This window comes from Mustela nivalis, assembly GCF_964662115.1.
Source record: "Mustela nivalis genome assembly, chromosome: 8".
NCBI lineage: Eukaryota > Metazoa > Chordata > Mammalia > Carnivora > Mustelidae > Mustela > Mustela nivalis.
In genome coordinates, this window is record NC_139027.1 from 7039786 (window position 1) to 7058650 (window position 18865).

The 18865-nt window shown below is 60.0% G+C and overlaps 1 protein-coding gene across 6 annotated transcripts in view; it reads left to right on the forward strand.

The window, feature by feature from the left end:
* Positions 1-18865, forward strand: part of ATP6V1C2 (ATPase H+ transporting V1 subunit C2) — a 53217-nt gene that overhangs the window by 32910 nt on the left and 1442 nt on the right. For 3 of the 6 annotated variants that reach the window (XM_082745515.1, XM_082745516.1, XM_082745519.1), the window contains 8 exons: positions 1355-1449; positions 6473-6564; positions 8966-9064; positions 9619-9687; positions 11857-11949; positions 12062-12155; positions 14496-14633; positions 15446-15543. In XM_082745515.1, the coding sequence (XP_082601641.1) occupies positions 1355-1449; positions 6473-6564; positions 8966-9064; positions 9619-9687; positions 11857-11949; positions 12062-12155; positions 14496-14633; positions 15446-15543 (778 nt within the window). Of the gene's footprint in view, positions 1-1354; positions 1450-6472; positions 6565-8965; positions 9065-9618; positions 9688-11856; positions 11950-12061; positions 12156-14495; positions 14634-15445; positions 15544-15943; positions 16050-18865 lie in introns of those variants that run through there. The other 3 variants (XM_082745517.1, XM_082745518.1, XM_082745520.1) reach the window with 2 other exon arrangements.

Genomic DNA, 18865 nt, shown 5'->3' on the forward strand with positions numbered 1-18865 from the left:
GGACATGCTGGGGAGGGCAGGCGTGCACGTGTTGTGGCATGAGAACCCAGTGGAGGAAGGCTGGTCTGGCTCGGGTTCACGGTGGGGGCCACCCCAGCATTGCGTGCACAGACCTGACTTAGTACAGGGAGCGAGGGGCAGGGTAAGCAGCAGCGGGCTCCAGGGCGCATGGAAGAGGGGGCACTCAGAGGGGTGTGGCCTGCTTTCCCACCCAGTTCTCAGGTAAGGAGACTGAGGTGCGGAGGGGCCAGTTACTAACATGCTGGAGACCCAGGGTCCTGAATCGGCCCCGGTTCAGTCGTGTGGCACGTGGGCCCTCGCTCCAGGGCTCCTTCCTCGGCCTGCAGCCAACAGGGAACCAGAAACATCTCAAGGGGAGCGGGTTTCGGTTTGCCTTTGGAGAAAGCAAGGAGAAAAGGGGAATTTTGTTGAGAAAACTCTGGTTTGGTCTACTCATTATAGACTTCTATATAAAGGACTGAAAAATGCATCTCCTCGCCGCGTACCAAAAACCACAGTCGCAGAGTCGAGTATTTTGCCAAGATTTAAAATGCTGCCACTGTCATCGTTGTGTCTTCTTCTTCTTCTTCTTCTTTTAAGATTGATTTATTTGAGAGAGAGTAGAGGGAGGAGCCGAGGAGAGGGAGAGAAAGACTCTTCAAGCCGACTCTGAGCATAGAGCCCAGTGGGGAGCCCGATCCTCGGCCCCGAGATCACGACCCACGCAGAAATCAAGAGGAGCCCGATCAATGACCTGAGCCACCCAGGCGCCCCTAAAATGCCTTTTTTGAAATCGCCCCCACCCAGTGCTTGGGTGAGGACGGTAAAAAGACAGCTCAGCTCCTCTTGCGAGCAGGTGGCGCCCGTACCTGGCTCTGTGGTCTTTGGGGTTGGCTTGAGGCCCTCGGGTATGTCTCTGAGATCTCTCAGAACAGAACAATAACCCAACAGGGGAGTGCGGCCAGCACAACCAGAAAAGGCGGGCGGGGAATGAGCCTGGCTCTCAGAATCTCTCCCAGTCCTGCTTCTGCCTCGTGGGGAAGTAGGATCTCCCTAAGGCAGACCTTGGGGGCAGCCGTCTGAGCATGTTTAGGACACAGGTGTGGCCACTGGTGGGTTCTTCTGAGGGGCTTTGGGTGCTGCTGACGGTCCTGATGGAAGGCCCACGGCTGGCCCAGTGCTCCACTGGGGGTGGGGGGCAGCATGTGCTTTCCCGGAGCCCCAACTCTGTCCCCCCGTTTCTCTGATCGCTTCCTTGGGTTCAGTGGGGCTGCTTGGCTCGGGGTTTGGCAACCTTGTTGGTCTCCTGAGGCGAGGAGAGTCCCACTCACTTGCTGAAATGTGTTCCTTCCAGTTGACTTAACATCCTTTGTGACCCACTTTGAGTGGGACATGGCGAAGTACCCCGCGAAGCAGCCGCTGGTGAGCGTGGTGGACACTCTGGCAAAGGTGAGAAGATGGCCTTCTCTCGGGGGACAGTTAACCTCGGCGCCCGGGCGCTGCTGACCACCCGGGTGTTGGGGGCCCAGGCGGGGGTGCCAAGAGGGACTTTCTAGAAGGCCGGAGTCGGGAGGCTGGGTGGGGTCCCAGCTCTGCCGAGTGACCCAGGGCGGAGTCCGCTTCCCCTCTGCTTCTTGCCAGCCCTGACCAGGCCTGGTGCCTTTCTCAGGCGTGGCCTTCCGTGCCCTGGGCAAGGCCAGGGACTTAGGGGTTTTGAGGCGGGCACCTGCCCTTCCTCCACCTCTTCCGGCCATGTCCCCCGCCAGGCAGCGGCCTCCACAGGACGCTCCCCTGGTGCCCCTTCCGTGGGCTCCCTCCAGCTCGTTACTTTCTGGAAGGTGCTGATGGAGCAGCTCAGCCCCATCCTGACCTCCTCACGAGAGCCGCAAGCCCCCACACATCCCTCAGTGATTGTTTGCTTAACAAGAACGATCTGCTTCCCTGGAGAGTCCGGCTTAGGAGCCCTGACTCCTGGGAGGCGTTTACGGAAGGCATCGCAGCAGGTCCTGCACCTGCTTGGAGGCACCTGTGACGATAGTGAGGCCAGGAAGGGGCACCTGGGTGGCACGGTCGGTTAAGCCTCTGGCTTGGTTTGGACTCAGGTCGTGTGTGATCTCAGGGTCCTGGGATCGAGCCCCGCATCAGGCTCTGTGCTACCATCTCGGTAAGCGACAGCCTCCAGCTTTTTCTTCATAAGTAACAGGACTGTGGCCCAAGTCTCTGGGGACATTGTGGGGGCTTGTGGCCTTGTTGACTCCTGTTTGTCTCACTGAGGGTGAGCGCCCGTGGCCTAGGACTGCCCCCTCCCTCCACCATCTACTGAGCCCCTCACAGGCCGTGTCTCCTCCTGGCCCGGGTGGCGGGGAGCGACTCAGCCAGGCCAGGAACAAAGCCTTCCTGTTGTCTCCTCAGACCACAGAGCCTCCCAGGTGTGTCTGGGCGGGTCAGGGGCAGGAGATGGGCCCCTGGGACCCATCCGAGTGCAGCCCTGTGTGCTCGCCATGGCGGGCTGGTGCCCGGCCCGTGTCTGTGGAAACTCGGGTGGGGCCAGAAGGCTCCGGAATCTGGGTGCGGCTCCTCCGGCACTGCTTATGCCACAGAGGTCCCGGCCCCTCCTGGGACAATTGGGCAGTGATTCCGGAAAGCCCTCTGAGGAGGGGCTGCCCAGCGCACCTGGGCCAGGTGTGGCTTCCCGGAGGTCCTGTGTGCCTCTGCCACCCACCCAGGGTCGCGCTGTCACTGCTGGGGCCGGCCGCACCCTGCGGGGCTCTCTGAGGCCAGGCCGAGCCGGGCAGGCGGTCAGGCTGTGATCTGCGTCCTCTCGGGACGGGGCTCACTGGCGTGGCTGTCCCGGGGGTGCCGGCTAGCAGTGAGGACCCCGGGACATGACAGGATGTCTACCGAGAGGGGAGCAGAGCAGTTGTAGAGGACGGAAGTTGGCTTCTCTCTAGTTCAGGGACCCAGAGAGTGACTTTGGCCGGCAAGCAGGGACGGGGAGGAGGGCACCGGGGTTGACAGCATTCCCTGTGTGCCACAGCCACACTGGGCTCTTGTTTCCCGTGTCACCCCCGTGAGGTAGGGTCTCCTTCCCGTGTCACCCCCGTGAGGTGGAACCCCTTTCTCTGGTCTCAGAGGAGGAGGCTGGCAGAGAGGTTCAGTGGCTGGCTCCGGGACCTGGGGTGAGAATGCAGGTCTTGATTGTGCTCTGTGTGTGTGTGTGTGTGTGTGTGTGTGAGAGAGAGAGAGAGAGAGAGAGGTTGGGGGGTGGGGCACATAGAGAGAGACAGGGCTTCTCAAGGACGCCCCGAGCCGGCTCCGCTGCAGGGAACCAGCTCTTTGAGGCTCTGAGTTTTGGCCCTGGAGGCTGACCTGCATCAGGATCCCGTGTGTGACGCCCTCAGCCCTGGTTCAGGTCTGTTACTCCAACAGGAGGCCCTTCTTGGGGAGAGCCTTGGGGACACAGAGGTCGCTGCGTCACCGGGTGTCGAGTTGTACTTGCCAGGTGTCCGGGGAGGTCTCCCAGCCTGGAAGAGCCCTGTGCTGAGGTGGTCAGGGCCGGGCCCCAGACCCTCCCGACTGCTGGGAACTGAGCCCAACGTGTCCCTTAAAGAAGAGGCTCAAGGGTGAGGAGGGCTTTGCCCCCTCCCCACCCTGCATGTGGCAGCACGTGCGGTCACCTGGTGCCAGCCCACCGTGGTGTCAGTCTCCACGGGCCGGGTTATGCTGCAGGTTCAGAAGAGCCCCCAGACCTCACCGGTGTGACCCGGCACAAGGTTTACTCCTGAGCACGCACACGTGCTGCTGAGGGTGGAGGGCCCATGCCGACCCCTCAGGGCGCTGGCAGCTGATGTCTCCACCACCGGAAGCATCTCTGGGTTCTGTGGGAGGGTCCACGAGGCTCTTGGGGCTCTTCGGCCAGCTGGCCCCCCACCTCGGAGCCCAGCTGAACGCACGCCCTCAGCATGGCCAGTGCCAGCTTCCCTCCCAGGGGTCACAGACACGGGGGTCACAGACACTGGGTGGGGCACCCGGCTCCCTGGAAGAGCTCTGGCTGGGGCAGGTGGACCCCACCTTGCTGAACGGGGACTTTTTTGTTTGATTTAAAAAAAAAAAAAATATATATATATATATATATATATATATATATATGATTTTAAAAGTTAAGACTGTGGATTGTACCTGAGTTCGTTTCTTGGTTATGATTGCACAATGTTGTTATGTAAGATGAGTACATGGGATCTCTGTCCCATTTTTTTTTAAATTTTATTTATTTATTTGACAGACAGAGACCACAAGTAGGCAGGGAGGCAGGCAGACAGAGAGAGAGAGGAGGAAGCAGGCTCCCCGCTGAGCAGAGAGCCCCATGTGGGGCTCGATCCCAGCTCTCTGGGATCATGACCTGAGCCGAAGGCAAAGGCTTTAACCCACTGAGCCACCCAGGCGCCCCTCTCTGTCCCATTTTTAAAAGTATTTTATTTACTCATTTTTTAAAATTTTATTTATTTGTGAGAGAGAGAGAGCACACAAGCAGGGGGAGCAGCAGGCAGAGGGAGAAGCAGGCTCCCCACTGAGCAGGGAGCCTGATGCTGGACTCGATCCCAGGACCCTGAGATCATGACCCAAGCCGAAGGCAGACACTCAACTGACTAAACCACCCAGGTGTCTCTATTTACTCATTTTTTAAAGTAATCTCTACCCCAGACATGGGACTTGAACCCATGAACCCGGGGTCAAGAACCGTACACTGTACCAACAGCCAGCAAGGTGTCCCCTGTGTCATCTTATTGTAATTTCCCATGAAATCTGTCGTCATTTTAAAGGAAAATATTTTTTTTTTTTTTTAAAGATTTTATTTATTTATTTGACAGAGAGAAATCACAAGCAGACGGAGAGGCAGGCAGAGAGAGAGAGGGAAGCAGGCTCCCTGCTAAGCAGAGAGCCCGATACGGGACTCGATCCCAGGACCCCGAGACCATGACCTGAGCCGAAGGCAGCGGCTTAACCCACTGAGCCACCCAGGCGCCCCAGGAAAATATTTTTTTTAATGGTAAAAAATAAAAATTACATATCTTATTTTAAAAATCAGACGTATCAGGGTATAATGATAAAAACATGACTAGACCGCTGTCTTTCCTCTTCCCCCAAAAGGTGAACGACGTGTTAACCTTTGGAAGTGGATCCTTCCGTGTCTATACGTGTCTATACATATAGTGGACCGTGTCTATACGAACGAAATCTGTAAATTTCAGCTCGGGGTTGTTCGGTCCCTCAGGCGGCCTCCATGCTGTCGCGTGCCGACGCAGGGGTATCCACGTCAGCAGCGTTTGTTGGCATGGAGCGGGGGTCCCACGGGGTGCGACTGCGCACCCCCGGGGAGCTGGCTCAGGACGTGGGGCTCTGAGTTGGGAGGAGGGGTGCGGTCCCTCAGGAGCTGGGGGGTCGGCCTTCGTGTGCAGGAGTCTCCCGCGACCATCTGGAAGGCCGCGCCGTGTCCCGTAACGTGGGCCGCCCACCTTCGTTGAAGCAGTTCTGTGAGGATGGCACTCCGCTGTCCGAGCATGAGTTTGGACAAGCCCTCTGTGTTTTTTTTTTTTTTTAAAGATTTTATTTATTTATTTGTCAGAGAGAGAGAGAGGGAGAGCGAGCAAGCACAGGCAGACAGAATGGCAGGCAGAGGCAGAGGGAGAAGCAGGCTCCCTGCCGAGCAAGGAGCCCGATGCGGGACTCAATCCCAGGACGCTGGGATCATGACCTGAGCCAAAGGCAGCCGCTTAACCAACTGAGCCACCCAGGCGTCCCAGCCCTCTGTGTTTTGAGGGCTTCCTGCTGGGCATTTGCCTTTTCTGTTTCCAGCCATTGGGAGGACATCACCCTCTGGCCGAGCAGGTGGGCCTCTGAGGTCAGGCAGCCAGAAAGCAGGAGAGCTAGGCCGTGGGTCTTGGGCTCGGCCTGTATTCCCTCCTCCCACGACATAGCCGCCCGGGCCTGCTGCGGGTGGGGGTCTGGGACGCCCTCCCTGAAACGGGGCAACGGCTCTCCTGCGTGCCAGACCCGTGACCTGCATGCACGCTGAAAGGAGCCGTCCTGCCGACCTACCCCTTCCCGTGGGAGGGGGCCGCGGGTCAGCGGGGCTAAGCCATCGCGGGGCCCCCAGAAGCCAGGATGGGGTCAGCTGGGCTGGCCTGGCAGGGTGAGGAGGGCTTGCCATCAGAAGAGTCACCTCACTGAGGGGTTCTGGAACAGCCGTGCCCGTGTGGGGTCTTGCAGAGTGGGGACGTGAATCTGTCCCCTGCTCCCCACGGGCTACGCAGGGCCAAATGCTGGCACGTGTGCGGGAGCGGTGGGGAGGGAAACACGAGCGCTCCGGACAAGCGGGCGGCGTTGATTACTTACTGCTTACTCCGAAGTGTGCTGTGCTCGCTTGATGGCCATTTTGAGAAGTTGGGGCCCTGTCTTTTGCTTTTCTGAATAGCAATTGGCCCAAATCGAGACTGACCTGAAATCCCGAACAGCCGCCTACAACACTCTGAAGACAAACCTGGAGAACCTGGAGAAGAAATCCATGTGAGCCTGAGTTTCTGCACTGAGGGGAGGCCGGGGGCGGGGGCCGGGCTGGCCGGGGGCGGGGCCGGGCTGGCCGGGGGCGGGGCCGGGCTGGCCGGGGGCGGGGCCGGGCTGGCCGGGGGCGGGGGCCGGGCTGGGCGGGGGTGGGGGCCGGGCTGGGCGGGGGCCGGGTGGGCCAGGAGTGTGCCTTTCAGGTCTCTGGGTAAACCAGGGTCTATGCTGGGTCAGAGAGAGAGAGAGAGAGAGAGGGCACCAGCCAGACAGGCAGACGCCGCAGCCCTCCTGCCTCTCTGGGAGCTGCGGACTGGGAGGGGGGCCTTGCTGCACGTGGTGAGAAGGCCCGAGCCAGGGTGATGGCACCCCCCTGCCTGAGCCCAGAGAGGAACACCATGCTGCCTCTCACCCCCTTCCCTCCCTCTCCCAACCTCCCCAGGTTACTGAGAACACCTGGGGGGCCCTAAGACCTTTCCCCTGGAGGAAACTTAACAGAGGATCCTCTCTGCAAAGGCGGTGGGGGGACCTGACTAGCCGAGCCTGGCCCTTGGGGGAGGGCCCCCAGGGTAGCGGGGGCTGCAGCCCAGAGCAGACCATCCGCAGGGACTCTGGAGCCTTCTGCACTCAAGTGACGGACCCCCCACAAGAGAGAGGGAGCAGACGGTGTGGCCTGCGGACAGCGGTCACCAGTCACCCAGATGGTGGGAGGTCTCTGGAGAAAAGCAGAAACCCAGTGTCATGGCGGCTGCAACTCTCTCGTAAGGGAGTAAGTGTCTTGTCGTGGGGGGCATGTCAGGAAAGGCCAGATGAGCTCCTGCCGCGGAGTCTGGAAGAAGGTGCTCCTGAGTCGGGCTGAGCTGGCATGCGGGACCCTCCCAGGCGTCCCAGGTTCTGGGTCTGATCCTGTTGGCAGTTGTCTGAAGAGCCTCCAAAGAAGGGCAGTGCCCAGGGGAGGTCAGAACCAGCTGCTCCTCTGAGCAGCTCACCGTCCCATTCCCGCCTCTCCCTCTGGATGGTCCCTGGGCCGGGTGTCTTCTTCTTGTGAAAGAAGCATATGGTACATTAGCGGAGATTTTAAAACCAAAAAGGGAGAGATGCACTTCAACTAGAAATGGTTGCCGTTGGTTGCGTGACTTTGCATCCGAATTAAATGGGCATCCCCTGAGTTTCGCCTCGTTCTTGGCCCTGCGAAGGCGTGAGATGGGAGAAGGGCAGCGTGCCGATGGCAGAGAGCACCCTAAATGGCGACCTTGGCTTAGAGCCGTCACGGCATTGACCATTTGCCTGCTGGGCCATCTACTCGTCGCATCATGGATTTGTGGACTCCTCGAGAACCGTTTGGGACCGGAGCAGACATCTGGCCCAGCCTTGTCATTCAGCGGATTCACCGCCGCGCTGATCTGTTGAGAGCACTTGGAGGGGGAAGGGGTAAAGCTGTTCTGCCGCCTTCGCCCATTCTTCTTCCGACAAATGTGCAGTAAGCACCGGCTATCCTCTCAGGCTTTATACCAGCCCCTAAAGATAACAAAGCAGAAGAAAATTGGATTTCTGCCCTCGGGGAGCTCCCAGTGACTTGCCCAACAAGTGTCTGCAGAGAATCAGCTGTGTGCTCGGAGCGCAGGCGTCGATGAGACAGAGCAGACCTGAGAGCAGAACGGGGGTGTGGTGGGGACACGTGCCCTGTGCCTTTGGAGAGGGTCCTAAGGGACTTAGCAGTGAAGGCGCAGGTGGGAGAGGTGAGGCTGGAGGTGGCATGTTACCTAAGACCTTGGCCTTGGTGGAGTGTTTGAGACCCATTGGCCAGGGAAGTGTCGGCTCCTAATGTATTAGCTGACACGGCCCGGGTGCCCAGGCTACAGTCTCTGTAGCCATCCTTGGCCTGCTTGCTGCTACAATACCCTTGAACCATGTGCTAAAAATACCATGATCTCGATGGAGACCGGGTTCTGCTGGGCATGAAGCAAGCAATGGCAGGTGAGGTCCCCTGGCAGCTGGACCTGGGAGGTGTGAAAAGTGACCCGGGCCTCTCTCTGGGCCCGTCTCAGCTCGGGACAGCCCAAGTGTTAACACCGGTGTAACTCAAGCTGCCTGACACCCACAGTCCCCTCCCGGCAGCCCCAGGGGCAGCGCAGGTGATGGTGGTGTTGGGTTCTGCCGCCCCTTGGGGGACTGGTGAGGGGGCCTCTGGCCCCGCCAGCCCCAGCAGCTTTGGCCACCCTCAGCTGGGGGACCAAGGGGCACACTCAGCCCGGGGACCTCTGAGCTTTCATGTTTCCTGCCTGCCCTCCTGACTCAGGGCCTGTGTGTTGAGGGTGTGCGGGGGACCATGCGTCCCAGAAGCCCGGGCCCACGCGACCTCCCTCTGCCTTTCTGCTAATCCTGCCCCCTTCGTCCCACCCGGATTCAGGGGAAACCTCTTCACCCGGACACTGAGCGATATCGTGAGCAAAGAAGACTTCGTGTTGGGTTCTGAGTATCTCGTCACACTTCTGGTCATTGTCCCCAAGTAAGTGGCCTGGGAAGGGGGGTACTGGGGGCCTCAGCCCATGTTGGTGATCCCAGAAGGAAACCAGCCCTGTCCAATGGAGAGAAAGGGGGGCCCTCCATGGCCAGGGCTCCAGCGGCAGGAATGGGAGCAGGGTGAGTGCCCACAGGTAAAGCAGTGAGCAGCTTCCGTGTGCCACGAGCCTTAGACAGGAGCCCATTTTGCTCACAATAAACTGGGGAGGGGGGCAGGGGCGCCTGTGACCCCCTTGTCCAGAAGCCAGAGAGGTCAGTTGGCTTCTCCGAGGCTACACAGGGTCAGGACAGGTCCCCACATATCTAGCTGCACCCTTGACCTGAACCGTCTGTGGCATCTGGCGCCCTTGGGAGGCTGGGTCCAGGACCAGGCTGGGGAGGGGGTCCCCACTGCCCATGGCAGGACCTTGGGGTGCTTGGGGCTCTCTGGCCCAGGCCTGCTGATCTCAGTCCCTTGGGAAAAGTAGTGTACAGTGTCCTAAACACTTGAACACCCCCAGCCTTTCTGCAGAAATCACTGAATGATCCGTATTCTTGCAGATCAAGCTACGCACAATGGCAAAAAACCTATGAATCCCTCTCGGACATGGTGGTCCCTCGGTCGACTAAGTGAGTGAAACCCCACCTTGGCACCTAGGCACCAAGTATGCAGTGAGGGTACAGGGACCCTCAGCCCTCCCCGCTTGAGCTTATGAGAGTCCCTCAGCCTGGAGGTCTTTGCAGCCGCTCCCCCAGCCACGCGCCAAGCTCCCTGTAGCCTTCAGAATGCCGCTTCCCTGCCCCCTCTTCCAGGAAGCCCCCTCTAGCTGTATGCCGGTGAAGATCCCCCTCACTGCGCTCTGATCCGTGATGGCCACAGGGGTGGGGTGGGGTGGGGACAGTTGGAGTAGTGTCTGGCCTGCTGGAGTCAGAGCAGGAGTGGCCGGTGAGAGCTGGGAAAGTGGCAGGAGAAGAGATACAGGAATATATTCAAACCGCGATCACCATGCACGTGGGGAAACCAGCCCAGCAGGGGGCTGCCCACAGCAGCAGGGTCTCACCATCCTGGGTGGAGCAGGACAGGCCAGTGGCTGAGAAGGACACCCAGCGTGAAGCCAGTCACTCAAGGCCTGGAAATGGACAGAACGAAACCATACGTGATCTGGGCACATGCAGGTGCACAGGAGAATTGAGGGGGTGTTCGGGGGATTGGAAACGCCAGACTCCGCGCAGTGCTGACCTCAGAGAAGAGAGTGCCATGTGGCTAGAGTGTGGCCTGGGGCTTCTGCCACGTGAGAGTTGTGTTAAGTGGGGCCTGCCTATATGTAGTATTTGTTATTCTTTATGCCTTTCTTTAAAAAAAAAGATTTTACTTACTCATTTGAGACAGAGAGATAGAGAGCGTGTGCATGAGCAGGGGGCGAGGCAGAGAGGGAGAAGCAGACTCCCGCTGAGCCGGGCGCTGGAAGTGGGGCTCCATCCCAGGACCCGGAGATCATGATCTGAGCCCACGGCAGACCAACAGCCACCCAGGGCCCGTCTCTATTCCTTTTCGTATGTCTGAAGTAGTTTGTAATTTAAAAAGATTTGGCGGTGGGTCTCGGCCAGCCACACCAATTCACCTGCTTCTGGGCGCACAGTGTAGGGTGAGGACAGCTCTGCCCGTGCCCCTCTCTGCGCTGAGGCCCCCTCCGGTCGGGGTGGCTCTCCCGGGGTCACAGCTCACAGGAGACGGCGATCAGGAGCTACACTGAGGGATGCAGGGAACGGGACAGCCATAGCTTGAGGTCACGAGGGGGTGGCCAGAGGAGGAAGCCAGGGCCGTCCGCAGGGAGAGGAGGGCAGACGGCCGGATGGAGGGGCTGGTCCTTGAGGCCGCCAGCTCGGCAGAGGCCGCCAGTGCTCTGCGACCACGAGCTGTGGCCACGAGCTGGGGGACCCCTCCGGCTACCTCGGTAGGTGATTTGGCTGCTCAGACTGGAAGCCCCGGCCCTGCATTGTCAGGAGCCACCGGAGGGTCTGCAGAGGTGATTCTGGAAAAGTTTCTGGAGCCTGGGGTGGCCCAGAGACAGGAAAGGTGATCTGGCCAGCATGCCTGTGAGTCCTGCCCGGGCTTGGCGGAGGGCTTCCCTGAGGTCTTGTGGCCGACAAGGCCGGCTCAAAGGAGTTGACCGCTGGCTGCCGTGACCCCTGTGTTTGGGACAGTGCCCACTGTGGCCCTGTGTTGAGGCGTGCCTCGGAGGCTGGCCGATTGGAACATGGGGACACTGAATGTGAGGTGGACACGGTGGGACAGTTTCCACTGACTGGAGTCTGTCTGTCCTGCTTCGTTCTGAGCGTAGTGCGCCCGAGCCTGGACACGTCCCCCCCAACACGCGCACACAGGTGACTGAGACCCAGGAAGAGCTCCATGGCTCAGCACATCACACACTGGAGCCAAACTGGGGGTCTCTGCAGCTAGTCTCCTGCCCCTCCCTCCCCTCGAGGGTCTGCCTTTAGATCATCCAGAGGCCCCAGAGGCTTCAGCTCGGTGCGGGGGGTGGAAGGAGCAGGCGTGGGCGGGAGCAGCAGCAGGTGGTGGAGCCCCGCACCCCCTGGCCGGGGGTCAGGAAGTTATAAGGGGCTTCTGGTTCCCTGCCCTCAGCTGGTGGGGGTGGGGTGGGGGCCCTGCCTGCCCATAAGCCAGTTGCCCCTTGGCAGGAACCCACCTCCCCTGGGAGAGGGAACAGGCCGCTCCTAGCCCAGCTCCGACCGCAGCTGTGGTGAGGCATCCAGTGACCAGATGCTTCTCTCCACCAGACTGATTGCTGAGGACAACGAGGGCGGCCTCTTCACGGTGACCCTGTTTCGAAAAGTGATCGAGGATTTCAAAACCAAAGCCAAAGAGAACAAGTAAGGGCTGGCCTCAGTGGGCTTCTCTGGGTTTGGGCTGTTTCCACTGGACGGGTCTCTCTGCTCCGTCGGGAAGCTTCCCGGTGAAAGCCTCTCATTTGCTTGTTTTAAGGTTCACTGTCCGTGAATTTTACTATGATGAGAAAGAAATTAAAAGGGAAAGGGAAGAGATGAGCAGGTTGCTGTCTGATAAGAAGCAACAGTATGTGAGTAGACTACGTGGGCAGGCGGGCGACTTTCTAGAGCATCCCCCTCCCTTGGGGGCACGCGGCCTGGGACATGTGTTCCCTGAAGCTGCCAGGGCGGGGCACCCAGGGGACACCTGAGCAGTGAGCTAGGGCACTGGGCACTGTCCCTAGGAGAGCTCCCGAGTCCTGACCCTGCCCCTCCGGGAAGGGACTCCGAGCTCCAACGTGCCCCTGAGAAACTGAGGCTCTGGGAGGTCACAGAGCGTTTCCCCCAAGAGGAGAACCCCCCCTCACCTTCCTGTGCCCCGAGATCCGGGCAGGGCAGGCGGGGATCCAGGCAGGGGTCCCTGTGCCAAGCGCGGGCAGGCCTGTCGCCTTAGTCTCCTTGCTGGCCTCCTCCGTGTGGTTCTTATGCATGATGGGACACCCCCTGTCGTCAGCCCCTGGGTTTATTCCCCCGATGCTTTCAGCGAAGAGTGGGGGCTTCTCCTTGAGGTTTCTGACGACAGCCTGGCAGAAACCTTCCTCGTGCAAGCGCCGCTGAGCTCGTGGGGGAGCAAACCAGGCTTGGAGTTTGGGAATGTGACAGTGTCGCCTTGGGAAGGTCACTCAGCTGCTCTGTGTGAGGGGCTCCTTCCACACATGGCATCCTCCTGCTGTGGAGACACCTAAGCCGGGTGGCTTTGGGGTCCCCCCGGCGGAATGTCTTCAGGGCCCCTCTCCCCGCCCTCCCCACTGGGTGCTGTTCTCAGAAACTTCCAATTTGGCCTCTGGTGTAGGGAGGAGGGAAGAAGGAGTAGAATGTACTTCAGGTTCTGGAAGAAAGCTGTTGTGTAGACATGAACCTGCCAGTACGGGCTTAGGCGAAGAGCAGGAAGTCCCCCCCGTCGCGGCTCTGTGTTGACCCCGGGCCTTCTCTGACTTCAGGCTGGCGGAATCGGCATGTCTGGTTTGACCTCTCTGGTCAGTGGCTTTTTCACAGGGACTCCAGACAAGCCGCCCCCTCGGAAGTGAGCAGCAACATGGGGTCCACAAACTGGGCTTCTCAAAGCCTTACTGGACGGGCCCATCCCCTTTGAAGACGAGGCAGGAGCTCGTCCTATAGTGGTGCCTGTGGGGGGCTTTCACCCGCCCCCAAGCAGACGCGCATGTGAACGGACGTGCGTGTGCACACCAAGTGAACGCACGCGTTTCAGACCCCAGATCTGCCGGGCTTTGGGTTAGGGCTGTTCCCGTGAGGAGGTGCTGGGCCCCGAGGCCTCAGACCCCACACACCCAGGCGGGGACTTTTGCTCCTTGGCCTTAGCTCGCCCCAAACCCTGATCGCCCAGGAGCGCCCCGTGGTCTCTCTCTAGCCTCATCCCTGCCGGCTTGGGTCCTGGCCCTGGGCCCCCTACCCAGTGTCTCGGGGGGTGGGGGGAGGCGAGACAGTGGCAGATTTGACCAACGTCCAGGCAGGAGGCCCTGCCCACAGGACAGGTGGTCACATCGTGCCTTTGGCACCAGCCTTGGCACTGGCACAGACCCCCTGAGGAGCAAGGTGACACACCAGAGCTTGTCGCCTGCCGTCTGGGGCTCAGGTTGCCAGCTGGCGCTTCCTCGCAGGTGTGAGGCGGCAAGTGGAGGCCTTTGCACACCCAGGCTGCCCCGGGAGCCCTGCCAGGGTCTCGGTGGAGGGGAAATGGAGCTCCAGAGGAGACACGCGAACTCGGAAACATTTAGCTCCATGCGAGGCTCCGGCTGTGTGCCACTGAGCAGGGGGCAGCCGGAGGCAGCCCTGCCCTGGCTTCTGAGGCACCTCTTTCCCCTTTAGCTTGTCGGGAGGTGGGTCTCACCAGCATCCCGCACCGTCTTTGGTACTTGTCAGCCAGAGGGGACAGGCTAGGTCCTGGGGTTCCGGCTCCCTTGGAGAGCACACGGTGGGATTTTCCAGGGCTTTCTCCTTGTCTGCAGAGAAAAGAGGATAAAGGATGGTAGGTCCCAACAGCGTGCCTGGCTCATTTTCTGCATGTAGCCTCCATGAGTGCCATGGAGCCGCTGTGGCTGGACAGGGCAGAGGGGCGCTCCGTGGTCCCATGTCCTGGCTGCCCGTGGAGGGGTGCTCCCGACCAAGGCCAGGCAGGGGCGAGGATGCGGGAGCTTGCCCCGCTGCTGGCATCATGGCCATGTCCCTGCAGTAGGGGCCCCGAAGATTTGAGCCCCCCTCCCCCGCCGCCCCGCCCCATCTCCTGTCCATCGGGCCTGCAAGTCCGGAGGGCCGTCCGGCGTTCCCATGCGCTTTCCCGGAGATGCGGATTTTGTGTGTTTGTTGTGATGCGTGTTTGCTGAAAGATTAATAAATGATTTCTGTGCCTTTAGCAAACTTCCTGTGTTGCTCTTAAAAAGGGATCTTCCACCTTCCCGGACCACAAGGTTAAGGTAACCCCGCTAGGTAACCCCGATAGGCCCGCGGCGGGGCAGACGGACAGAGAGAGAGAGAGTGAGGGCGAGGGCGAGGTAAGCAGCACCCCTGCAGCCCCGGGGCTCCCCTGCTCGCATGTCCCCGCCGGTGCAGGCATCTTCGGAGGAAACGGCGCCTTGCGTTTTCTGCTCCCCAGTGTGGCTTGGGAGGGCTTCCATCAAGGAGCCCAGAACGCTGCCTGCCTCCTCGTGTGGAAGGCATCTTCGGAGCTGCCCCCCGCCCCCCGGCTTGGTGGCCAGGGGTCCTCTGCCCTGCCTGGAGGTGGCGGCCGCTGGTGATGGGGACAGGCCCTGCTGGCTGGTGGGGGTCAGGCCCCTCAGCTCTCCTCCCCTGGCTGCACTGGCTGGACCCACCCTTGACCTTTGTGGGCAGCGGAGGCATCAGTGGGGGCTCGGAGCCTTGGCTCCAGGTGCTCGGGCTCCCCTGGAAGACCGGCCACTCCAGCCTCGGTGACTGGGGTTGTGGCCTCGGAGGTGGGCTCTGCGGAGCCCCTGGAAGCGGCAGCAGGTGGCTGATGCCAGGACGGGGCTGGGGGCGGGGGGATGCGATGCGTTCCTCAGAGGTGGGCTCCCTGGTGGCCCGGTGTCCAGGGAAGCCCATCCGCTGCTGCCCGGCCCTCCGCAGCCCGGTCTCTGGTGGCCCCACGCATGTGCCAGGTGGCGGCCCGCTGAGCTTGCCGGGCACCCGGTGCCCCGGGAACGTGGGCCGGGGCCGGCTGACTCGCTGCTTCTGCTGGTCGCCAGGCGTCTCTCCATGCGAGGCTTCGCTCTGCCGGGACCCGTGTCGCCCTTGGCCTGGCGTCTGGTGCCGCTGCCCGCGGGCATCACAGGCTGTCCTGTCTTCGCAGGGCCCACTGCTGCGCTGGCTCAAAGTGAACTTCAGCGAAGCCTTCATCGCCTGGATCCACATCAAGGCGCTGAGGGTGTTTGTGGAGTCCGTGCTCAGGTGCGTGGAGGGGGCGCCCAGCCTGGGCTGTCCTGCGGGGGGCGGGGGGAGCAGCCAGCTCGGGGGGCCTCTGGGGCTGCTGCCTCTCCCATCCAGCACCCACACCTCCCCCTGCCCTCTCCCTGTGCTGCTCCTGGCTCTTGGCGACATGCGTAGGATTTCCCAAGTCCCTGTGGTCCTGTGCTCCGCGTCCGTTTCCTGCCGGCCCCGGGGTGGGGGTCGTGCCCCCTCTCCAGCAGGTTCTGTGCTGGTCTGCGCACCTGCCGGGGCCTGGCCACTCCTGGAAGAGACGCCACACCGCGTCCGTCCTTGACTCTGAGGCCCAAGGCAACCCAAAAACTAAAACCTAAAGCAGAGCGAATTAACGACGACAAAAATTTTGTCTTGTTTTTAACAAAAGCGAAGTGGGTTCGCTGTGGAGAATGAGGCAACCATAGAGAAGCGCAGTGAGCGAGAGTGACCTCTACCTCTGACACCGAGAGCGCGCGCTGCTGGCTCAGGTGCGGGCGTGAACCGCTTTAGGAGTCTGTCCTTGTTTCGCTCTTTTTTCCCCTAGTTTATAGATAGATCCATTTTTTACTTAATTTTTACAGAAATGGAATTATATAGGAAATATTTTTTGAGAGCTGGTTTGGAGGTTCTAGAAGGGGAGCACAGCTGCTCATATACCCTCCCCTACCGAGACGGCCGTCCCCTTGGACGGAGGGTGCGGCTTTGGGAGGGACACACGTGGAGCCGTGAGGGGGGACGGGGACACCGGCCTAGCCAGCCACATCAGCCAAATCAACCCTGGTGATCCGTGGGGTGACAGATGTTGCGGCCTGATTGCCCTCACATCCAGGAAATGTTGTCCGAAGCCTGCTTTTCTCCTGTGTTTTGAAGATGCCCCATGTCATCAGCTCAGGGGGCAGATCTTGGTAGCACTGCACACGGCTGGCTGGACACTCTTTTTCCAGAAGCTCCCACCCCTGCTGCTTGGCCCCCCCGGCCTTCCGAGCCTCTGGAGTGCTGTCCCCAGCCCCTTCACCCGCCGGCCTGGCGACCACCCACCCGGAGGCCCCTTTCCCTGCCTGTGCTTTCTTGCATCTCCTGGTTCTGCCGCTCAACGGAAACCCGCTTCTCTGCACATCTGGCTCCTCTTCCCTTCCAACCTCTGGCTGCCCCATCAATGCCACTGGCCTCACATCCTCCCTGTCCCCAGGCCCCTAACCTGAGGGCTCAGCTCCCTCTGCTCCTGCATCCTCGCTCCCTTCCCCATCCCAGGGCCCCCCAGCGCCCTTAACAGTTCATCCTCCTGCCTCTGCTTTCTCTCTTCCCTCTGCCTCTGGCCTCCCCGGCCCAGCTGTTGCCACGGGCTCGCACTTGGTTCTCTGCCTCTGGTTCATGCTCCACACGGCTGCCAGTGTGGTTTCGTTCAAACAAACTGGTGGCTGCCAGGCACGGGTTTGCCCAAACACAATAGGGTGGCTGCCAGGTGTGGTTTTGTCCAAACACGATAGCTCCTCGCCCGCCCGTCTCCGAGGCCTGGAATGGCCTGGATTGTGGTGCTGGGTCGCAGGGTGTACGCAGGCTAACCCGCAGTGTTCCAGCCGTCTGGGGCCCCACACTGACCTACCTGCCTCCAAAGTCAGTGGTTCTCAGGCCCCATAGTGTGGATGCCTGTTTGCTCAAGAAGCCGAGGTAGAGGTCTTCAGTATCTTAAGCTGGATCAAACGGTTTCCCCTAAAAGTATATGTAGAAATAATTCTTCTTTTAAAAATTTTATTTATTTGGCAGACAGCACAAGGAGTGGGGAGTGGCAGTCAGAGGCCGAGGGAGAAGCAGGCTTCTTACTGAGCAGGGAGCCCAACACGGGGCTCAGTCCCTGTGTCTGGAGATCACGACCCGAATCAAAGGCAGACACTTAACACTTCACACTTAGCTGTAGGAATGATTCTTTATGAGACTATCAGCGTAGAACTTTTTCTTACTGTATCTGTATTTTTCCTGAATACAGTCGTAATACATGAACACTGTTAAAAAAAAAAATTCAAGTTTAGAAATCTATACTGTGGAGAAAGTTTTTCACAGTCCCCCGGCCCAGAGATAATCACGGTTCGTGGTTTCAAGACTTTTCTCAGCCCCCGGGTGGGATCATTCGCCCTCACTGTGCTGCAGCTTCTTTCACCTGCTTCCAGTTCTTACCCGTGTGTGTGGCGCTACCTGATCCTTTTAAACGGCTTTTCCATATTCTATTCTGTGGAGAGATCATAGTCCAAGAAAACAGATGTTGGAAGCAAGTTTGTTAGAGCAAAGACGGTGGGGCTCACCTGCTGGCCCGTTCCTTCGACTCCCCACTTGGCACGTGGTGCTGTCTTCCTCCTCGCCCTCCACCTCTGTCACTCAGCCCAGAGCTGGACAAGGACTAGATGCTGACTGTTCGTGGGCTCAGTAAAACCAAAGTGAAGTGGACCCAGCCCTCACCTAGCTCCCCCTCAGGGTGGAGGGGACCGGGGCCCGCAGTCATCCGGGATGAGATGGGCCAGCGGGCAGGAGCCGCCGGCCAGGGAGCTCGCTGGTCAGTCTGGCTCCTGGGAGGGGTGCCGGTGGGGAATGTTAGGGAACCCTAATGGTGGCTGTGCGTGTGCATTCATTTAGGGAGAGTCGTATAGAGGCAACATGAAAGGGCACGTTGGGGGAACCCCACCATTTAAGGGGTGGATGCAGAAAAGCCCATGAGGAAGTCAGAGGCAGGAGGAGGGAGAGGAAGCAGAAGGATCTACGTGTCCCTGCAAAGGCTATGTGAGGCCATTGGTGGGACCAGCTAGAGTGGTGGCCGAAGGATGATTGGGTGACACAGGACACTGGATACTCTGGTTTGGAATGAGAGCCGTAGGGGGCCGAGCAAGTTTATTTTAAGCAGGGCAAAGTGGTGACGGGGGAAGGGGGCAGCAGGTGAGAAAGGCTGACGCCCCTCGCAGCCGGGTGGGGGTGTGGGGTGGCTACAGTGGTCTCCGTATGGAGGGTACCGGTGAGGGCTCCGCACCAAGTGGCCTCAGTGATCAGAGGAGGGTTGTCTCCTGAGTGATCCAGGAGGGAGCAGCGGGGGCGGCCCTGAGCAGCAGAGCAGACCCAGCTGTTCCTGGAAGGCACATTCCGAGCAGAACAGAAGGCGTTCCTTTAAACTGATCTGCCACGGGGTTCGCGGGGAAAGGACTGGAAGGGTCCGGCAAGAATGTGAAAAGCCCTGAAGTCAAGAGTGGGCTGCGAAAGGGGCCAAGGGCTCAGAGGCTGCATTCCGCCAGCATCCACGAAGCAGTGGAGGGCCTGTTGCTCTCCACGG